This window comes from Corvus brachyrhynchos, unplaced genomic scaffold (genome assembly GCF_000691975.1).
Source record: "Corvus brachyrhynchos isolate BGI_N302 unplaced genomic scaffold, ASM69197v1 scaffold4, whole genome shotgun sequence".
NCBI classification, from domain to species: domain Eukaryota; kingdom Metazoa; phylum Chordata; class Aves; order Passeriformes; family Corvidae; genus Corvus; species Corvus brachyrhynchos.
The window spans coordinates 395714-404516 of NW_008237878.1; the positions used below are offsets into that span (position 1 = coordinate 395714).

General features: G+C 58.5%; 1 protein-coding gene across 2 annotated transcripts in view; it reads left to right on the plus strand.

The window, feature by feature from the left end:
* LOC103614358 (semaphorin-3D) overlaps window positions 1-8803 on the plus strand; it is a 23638-nt gene that overhangs the window by 8198 nt on the left and 6637 nt on the right. For both annotated transcript variants that reach the window (XM_017732338.1, XM_008632287.2), the window contains exon 2: window positions 3981-4184. In XM_017732338.1, the coding sequence (XP_017587827.1) occupies window positions 4061-4184 (124 nt within the window). In that variant the 5' untranslated portion in view covers window positions 3981-4060. The remainder of the gene's footprint in view (window positions 1-3980; window positions 4185-8803) is intronic.

An 8803-nucleotide genomic window follows, 5' to 3' on the forward strand; every position in this document is an offset into this window, starting at 1 on the left:
GCTGGGGGAGGCAGGACAGTCGCGGGAGCGGGGGGGCTCAGGTCTGGGAGCCAGGGCTTGGGTGCTTGGGAGCCTTGGGAAGCACCAGCCCCGTGGGGGGAGTCTCTCTGAGGCTCCCCCCCCTCACCCCCGGTTCTAGGCCAGCGCTTCTGTCCCCCAGTGGGGATGATTGCTATGGATGGATGCTGACAAGGGGTGCAGCGCCTCTCCTCCCCCCGCTCCTTTCCCTTGAGGTCCCCCAGCTGCTGGGGACCAGCCTCCTGCCCCTGGCCCTGCCAGCCCTGCCGTGTAACTGGAGAAGGCAGCAGGCTGTGAACGGCGCGTGGGGATTATCGGGGATACAATCGGGGCTGTGAAATGAGCGCAGCACATGGAAACACGGCCGCCGCTGTTCGTGCCGCGGGATCGCTGGGGAGCGGAGTTCAGCATGCTCTTCCCTCTCAGAGATAATCTACAGCTTGATAAACCCACTGCCAGGGCCCTTCCCCCTCTGAAATTTGGGCCGGTTTACGCTATTCATGGCATTGCAGCACAAAGGAGTTGTCAGGAGGAAATTGGTGCTTTCACGGATAAACGATTCCCTCCTGTACCCACGTCTCAAACAGAAGGGATTTGTCTTTTCTCTGGGCTGTTCACTTCCTGGGAAGGCTTTCTGGAGGGATTTTGTGTGACAGCCCAGAACCTCAGACCTGTTGGACTTCTGTTCTGTGGAGAACTCAATGCAGCCTTACAGTAATTAAAGGGAGCTTATAAAAATGAGGGAGAGTGACTTTCTTCACAGCCAGATAGTGATAGGACAAGAGGAAAATGGTTTGAAGCCAAAATAGGAGAGATTTAGATTAGATATTAGGAAAAAATTCTTTACTGCGAGGGTGGTGAGGCCCTGGCACAGGTTGCCCAGAGGAGTGGTGGATGCCCCATCCCTGGAAGTGTTCACAGCCAGCTTGGATGGGCTCTGAGCAACCTGACCCAGTGGGTGGCATCCCTGCCCATGTCAGGGGAGGTTGGACCAAGATGATCTTTAAGGTCCCTTCCAACCCAAACCATTCTGTGATTCTGTCACTTCTGCAGGTCTCCAGTAGAACAGGAGGGAGGGAGGAAGGGCACAGGAAAACCTCTGGGACCAGGGCACCTGGTGGACTGCTGGCAGACTCAGCCCAACACCGTGGGGTCACCACCTGTGCCACTTATGCCTGGCGCTCCTGGTCACTGCCAGCCCTCCAAACAAAGGTTGCCATCCCCCAAGTCCTCTCCTGTGGGTCCTGTGGTGCCTGCAGTATGAAACGTTAACCCCTGCCTTCCCTTCTCTCGGCAGCCCGCCCTCATCAGCACTTCCCTCTCCAGACTGAGATGGAAATAGTTGCAGCTCTGGACAGTTGATTATTTAAAGCTGTCGGGAGTGTTTAATTTAACCCTGGATTCATCACTCCCAGCTTGTTTCCATCCACCAGGCACCCGAGCTCCCCCTCTCCGTGTAAACTCTGCCGAGCTCCTCACCTCCAGCAGATCTGTTTCCCTGCGTCCCCGCGCTGACTGGCACAGCAAGGGATGTCCCTGTGCCAGGGGCTGTGGGCACAGGTGGCTCAGGGGGCTGTGCTGGGATTTTACCTGGGTGCCAGGAGGTGGATCTGCCTCACCACTGCCTGGGCACGATGGGAGGGAGCCCCTCTATGCTCATGAAAGAACGGCACCCACGGGAAGTGTTTCTTTCTGGAGGTTATCCTGTGGCAGTTTTGTTCTTTCCTTGTCTGGTGCAAGACCTTTCAGCAAAACCCTCACTTTCCTGCTCCTGTGCCCAGCTCTGCCAGGGCTCTGGGATCCTCCTGGGCATGGCTGTGGCTCTTGCTGCAATCAGCTCTGCTTTTGGCATTCCCAGGGCAGGAGATGGAGCGCTGGTATAGCCGAGCTGTACCCGGGAGCGCAGCCCCAGCCCCTGCACCAGGCATGTGAAGAATCCCTCAAGCTCACCATGTGTGAGCGTGTCCTGAGGCAGGAGCAGTGCCCTGCCTGCCATCCACAGAATCCCAGCCTGCCCTGGCATCCCCTGGGTCATGAAAGATCCCTCCAAGTCTGCCTCAGCCCAAAGTTAAGCCTCGCACAGACCCAGCTCCATTTATAGAAACCTTCAATTAGAGAACAGCATTTTCCCAAGTCCTCCAGCAACACAACACACTTTGGCAAAGGAAAAAAAAAATATCCCCGTCAAATCCCAGCCCCGTCCTTGTGATGACCCTTGGGACAGCAGTGCTCGCTCAGGGCACGGCTGTGAGCCCACAGGACAGCTCGGGGACAGCACTGCAGCTGCTGAGCAAGGGAAGAGCTGAGACGACTGGAGCAGCTCATCATTGCTGCCTGCTGGGGAGGTGTTTGTGGGAGCAAGGGCAGCACTGCCTGTGAATCCCCCTGTGGCTGATGGGTTCCTAACAGAGAACCTCCCCTCTCCACAATACAGAGGGGGCACGACTGTGAGCCCACAGGACAGCTCGGGAACAGCACTGCAGCTGCTGAGCAAGGGAAGAGCTGAGACGACTGGAGCAGCTCATCATTGCTGCCTGCTGGGGAGGTGTTTGTGGGAGCAAGGGCAGCACTGCCTGTGAATCCCCCTGTGGCTGATGGGTTCCTAACAGAGAACCTCCCCTCTCCACAATACAGAGCAATTTGAACCTGACTAAACCCATCATGGTTATGGGGTGGGTTTTTTCCCTTCCCTAGGCAATGGCTGACATGTTGAAAAGTGCCCAGGAAGGGCTGGCTGGGTTGAGAGAGCAGCCCCAAATTAAAGAGAGACAGAGAACTGCACAGCCACCACCCTGAGGTCACATCCATGTCCCAGCGTGGGGCCAGGTCTCCTGGTACAGGGGAAGGACCTGGAGCAACAGCAGGTTGTGCTGACCAGAGCGAGACCCAGGCAGTAGAGAAGGCAGGGAAGGGGCAAGAAAGGAGCTGCACCCCAGCCCAAACACACTTTGCTGCTGGAAGGGAGAGAAAGCCCAACTCCACCAGCCTGAAACCTCCTCCCTAGGCAGAGCTGAGCATTCCTTCTTGTGCAAGGCAGTTTGAAAGACTTGCCTCCACCATCCCTCCCACATCCCTTCACTGGGATGGCAGGAATCCCCTGCTCCTTGTGCCAAGAGCCTCTGGCCAGGGATGAGCCAAAAAGCTCATTTAAAATCTTTCAGTCTTTGGACTGGAAGAACTTAATATGCAGGAAGAGGGGGAGTTAGAGCTGCCATGTAGGGACCAGGTTTTTTATGAAGTGGAGAAAAAGCATCTAAATAGCCTGGATTAACTGGTTAGAGCTGGCAGGGCAGCCCTGCTCCTGGCAGGAGCCATGGGAGCTGCTGGGCAAGGCTGTGAACCCCTGCACACCTCCAAAAGGGGCTATGTGTTAAAGAGCCCTTCCAATCCACAGCACATTGGAGCCAGCAGATGCTGGTGGCCTCAGAGAGCTCTGTGGTGACCAGGAATTTGCAGACATCCTGGCCAGGGATGTGTCATGCACACACAGAGCCACAGATGATATTGGGGGGATGACAGAAATGGCATTTATGGATGGTGCTCAAAACATGAATTCCCCTTTCAGTGAAAGGCATGAGATTTAACCCAAGCTGAGATCAGATGAATATTAGGGATCCTCCACCTGGCTCTGCCAAACATTGGGGTCTGAGCAGACACTGAGCAGAGGATGCCCAAGCTCTGACAGCCTGTTGGAGAGGGTACTACTGCCCTCATGTCAATCACCTTCAGGATGCCCAGATCCCAGTGCTCCCAGGTACCAGGTGCTGTGGGCATGCTGGCATCACCCCACACACCTCCCCTAGGCAGGCTGGAATAGCTGGCCTGTGAATTCCCTGGACAGGGAATGTGCTGGAGCTCCCGGGGGGTGGAAGGCAAGTGGGTGTCCCAGCCACAGCTGCCTTCCCAGTGCCCACACTGGTGCAGTGAGCACAGCTGCAGCCTTCCTCCTTCTCTGTTTGCAGCCGGCGTTGGAGGCAGCATCTTGGCGCTGGACCATGGTGCTGTGAGGGCAAGGAGACCCTGCCCACTGCCCCGTGCCACCATGTGGGCTGCCCCTGGCCACTGGCTGCCCCCCACCACACTCCTGCTCTGCCTCCTCCTGCAGCAGCTGGGCAGCAGCACCGCATGGAAGCAGCACACCCCGCGCCTTCGCCTCGCCTACAAAGGTAAGGGGTTCCTCGGGATCTGCACCTTGCCTTGGAGGGCTGGGAGAGCACCCTGCAGGGAGCAAAGGGGTGGCCAGGGCTTGGGGAGACAGGCAGCTCCGTGGTTGTGGCCGTAACCTCTCCGCCCTCTGGGGCCTCAGGATGTTTCAGGGGTGCAGCTCCAAGCACAGTCCCTGAGGACGCTGCACCACTACTGCTGGCATCAGAAAAGGAGGTTGAACAGGGAATGCCCTGCCCTGATCCAGCAGAACACTGGGACTAGAGGGGATGTGTCCTTCAGCTCAGATGCACTCTGGACCTCTCTTGGTGTGTCCTGGACTGGGGCTGAACTGGGTACCCCTGGGGAATGTCCCCCACCTTCAGCTCACAGGGACACTGAGCCCCAGGACAGTCTCACCAGCCTCTTCCTCTGCCTCCCACCAGCACAGTCCCACCCCAGCTCAGCCCTTCCGCTTTTGCCCCTCCTCTTCTGCCAGGAGAGACTGATTCCCTGTGCAGATAATCTCCCTGCTGCACTTCTCCCTCCCTGCATCTGTCTGCTCTGTTTACATGATGAGTTCTTTAGGGGAGGCACAGTTTGCTCCTCTCAAGCCTGATGCAGAGGGGGAGAGCTTTGGTGACCTGAAGATGCAGCAAGAGCAGACTGACAGGTAGCACAACACACAACCCAGAGAAGTGTGGAAAGGGAGTACCTAGAGAAAGTCTACGTGGGAGTGACCTGAGCAGCTAGAGCAGAACCCTGCCAGCCTGGCAGCTTCTCACCCTGCCGTGAACCCGCAGCACGGATGTGGCAAATTGAGCTGCTTTCAGCTTCTCCTATGTGAAAACCAGCAAGCTGCTTTGGAGGATGGCAGCTCAGCACATCTCCAGTGCTGCCCTGGATGTGACCATCGGGAGGGCTGGACCCACTCCACACCTGAGAGAGGGCGGAGCAGCTTTCCCATGAGCGTGGCACTCCAGGCTCCAGGGCCATGCTCTAAGCCCACTCTGTCACCCTGAGAAGCTGCTCTCCAGGCAGGGACAACCAGCACAGTGAAAGATTTGTGTCTGGAGAGGGCTGGACTTCCCAGGGGTGCAGGATATCTGTGTGAGGAGATGGCCCTGCTGATAGCCCAGCTCAGAAACAGTGCAGGGTCGGCCTTTCCTTGGAGCCAGAGGAGGCAGACGAGACTGCTGGGGCAGCTGGAGAGAAGAGGCTGCTGACTTCAAAGCCCCACAGTGTCCCGGGGCCAGGCACGCCAAAAGCCCTCAAGCCTTGGGCAGAGGCAGAAGAGGAAGCTCCCAGCATCAGGAGGGCTCAAGGACGGAGCGAACAATGGCAAAGGGATGTGACTCATGGACAGCACGGGGCAGGTTCAAGGACACAATGCCTTGAGAAGTTTAGGTTTAAAAACCCCTAGGAAAAAAAAAAATAAATAAAAGGAGGCCTTTGAGAGTCCGTCCAGGGGATCCTCAGATCCCAGCATGGGGGTGGCAAGCAGAGCCCTCGGTGGGGCCGGGGGAGAAGACGTAAGCAGGGTCGAGAGAAGGAAATGACAGCAGCGAGGGCCGGGAGAGCACAGGAAGGATGGGGCACAGGGCACGGGGCCAGGAACAACAGCAGCGGCTCCCACCCTGCCGAGGAGTGAGGAGGAGGTTTATTATAGCACACGGGGGCAGCCTGGGCTCAGCTGGGTCAGGCTGGGTCAGCCCCAGCGCTGCTCGAGCTCAGCATCTCCTTCCCCAGGCTCTGCAGCAGTGAAACCACAGCACGCCTGCCAGCTCCTCCTGCGGGAATATCCCAGGAATTGGCGAACGGGTGCTCTGCCAGCCTTTGATCTGCAGCCAGCCCAGCCAGGCAGGACTCAGAGGCCACCACCGCACAGCAAGTGCTCCGGAGCACGGGGAGGTCATGGGGCTCTGGTTATCGCACCAAGGGCTGCCCTGGCACGTCCCTTATCAGCCAGCAGCAGTGAGGGGCCAGAGCCCGATTTAGCACCGAGCTTCCCCTGGGCTTCAGGGATCTCCTCTGTGGGCTGCTGTGCCTGGTGAGGGGGAAGGGAAGAGGGCAGCCCTCCGGCACAGCCGGGCTGTGACCCCAGGAAGCTTGGGGTCGCCCCGCACGGAGGATGCCGTGGCTGAGGGGCAGGCGGAGATGATGGATGGGACAAGGTGGTTACAGTGGTCCCGGCAATAAAGACAAACACCATGGCCTTGGGAGATAGTGAACACAAAGGAGAGGATGTTCCTCTGGGCTCAGCCTTAGGTTTGGCCATGGCACGGCTGCTGCAGAGTGCCCCTGGTTCCCTGCCTCCAGGGCTAGGTTTGGATCTAATGACCAGAAGGTGAGAAGAGGCTGGGTTTTGTGCAGCAAGTTCCTGGGTCTGGATCCCAGCACTCGACGTCCCCTTGGTGACGGAGCAGAGCCATGGGGTCAGGCTCAGCCCCTCCTCGTCATTAACCTGCCAGAGGGTGCCAGTGCAGGGCAGTGAGTCCTTCCAGGGTTCTCCTGAGGCAGGAGAATATACCTACTACCATACTACAATATACATACTACCAGAGGCAGCAGAGAGGGCTCTTCCATCACCCTGCCTGACCTTGTCCTCTGACAGGCCTGGTGCAGGTCAGAGGGTGACCAGCAAGTGACATTCTCTAGGACAAGTCTTGTCCCCATTCCTCTTAATTACACCCGTGTACTGGATGGGCTTTGCCCTCCCACCCCAACCTCCCTCCCCAGCACCCTGCCCGACATTTCCCCTGGATCAGGCAGGTCCTGGGAGCATTGGCAGACACAAGGAGGGGGAATGATGCACCGCGCCCCGTTGGAGATCCAGCAGGGACAATGGCCAGCAGGCAGGGACAGGAATTCAGCTGTTAATCCCGTTCAGCCGGTGGGAAATGGCTTGGAAGCCTTCTGCCCTGTATCTCTTGTACCCAGAGGAGAGCCCTTGGGCAGCCGAGGGAAGGCGGGGAGTGCAGTGGGGCTGTGCAATTTTCGTGGCAGCAGGACGAGAGCCGGGATCTCCCTCCTGCAGCTTGGAGCTGCTGCTGGCAGAGGAGGATTTGTGTCCGTGCCGTAACAGGAGCTCTGGCCCCGGAGCACGGGGAGATGGAAGCGCTAGCTGGGAGCCAGCCTGGCTGCTGGATCCAGTCAGGGCCCCGTGTGCTGCCTGTCCCAGCAGGGACCAGCGCACGTCAGTGGCGTCTCCAGCCCACAGGCACTGGCCTGGCTTCCCCTCTGCCCTGGAAAAGGGGTGGAAGGAAGTGAGACAACCTCCCGGGTCAGCCGGATCCCTTTGGATGGAGCTGTGTCTGTGCCCACGTCCACCCCACCTGCACTCGGGGCCGCACATCCGCCCACGCTCCCGTCCACTCTGCATCCACCTGGCCAGCACTGGCTTCCCTTGACCACCTCCTTCCCTGTGTTCCTGACACACTGCTTCACTCCATGTGATTTTGGACAGACTTTCAGCCTGGGTCTTACAGGTTTCCCTGGGTTTCCAGCCACATTCCACCTCCGTTCAGTCCCCATCCAGTGCAGCCCATCTCCATCTCCCCCTCCCAAGGCCCCACTTTTGCCCGTTACCCTGCACAACACCAAAGGCAGGAGCAGCCTTGCCAGAGTAGCCAGCCCTTCATCCCCAGCCACGTCCTGTCACTTTTGGACAGAGAAGGGATGTGTTACGATTTCGGGAAGCTCCAAGGACTGCCTCAATGCCGGTTTGCCCTGCCTTGATCCCTGGGAGCAGGGGCTGGGGGGTGGCAGCTGCTGCGGTCCCGTGTCGGTGCAGCCGCCGCTCTGGCAGCACTGGGGGATGCTTGCCCCACAGACAGCCCCCAAACCTGGCACTGCACATCACGGACCCATGCTGGCCCCAGGGATGTTGTTTCCGGAGTTTTAACCAAAAGACAACAGCTTATTGTCCTCCTCACACACCCACACGGCCACAAGTGTGCCAGAAGGGCCAGGCGAGCCGCCCCGGCTGCTGCATGGGAGGAGCCGCAGCCAGAACGGCAGCGCCTTTCCCACTGTGCTGCCTTGGCTCCCAAAGGAGTGCACTGGGTCGATGGCACCCTTGGATCTTTCCCTGAGCCAGCCTAATGCTGGGTTTAGGCTGTGTCTCAGGACACAGAATGGGAAATGTGGAGTGCTGGGTTGGGGTGGCACAGCCGGGGACACAGCTGGGGACTTCCCTTACAAGGGTCTGTCCCAGTGCATTTGTCCACCTGCCTGACCCTGTGCGTGGGGTAAAGCCCAGCAGCTGCTTTGTGGACTCAGAGGCTTAGGAGTGAGGGCAGAGGGTGTCCAGAGCTGGTTGTGCTGGTTCTGTTTCCACATAGCCTTTCCTTGGAGGGATGCTTTGCCCCAGCAAACAACAAAAACCTTTTTTATGTAAACTCTCTTGATCTGGAGCCCAAGGGAAACATTACAGGAGCCTCAGCAAGCCAGTCACCTCTCTGCTCCATCCTCTGCCCACGGTTTCAGGGTGCAGAGGCTTTGGGGCTCCAGGAGTTCCTCTGGAAGGTGGGCTGGAAGCTGAGCACCCCAGGATACTGGGGCTGGACCCCTGTCCTGCCCTGTGCCCTGCAACCAGCCCAGGCAGGGCAAGGCCAGCACAGTTCTGCTCTCTGTAGGAGTG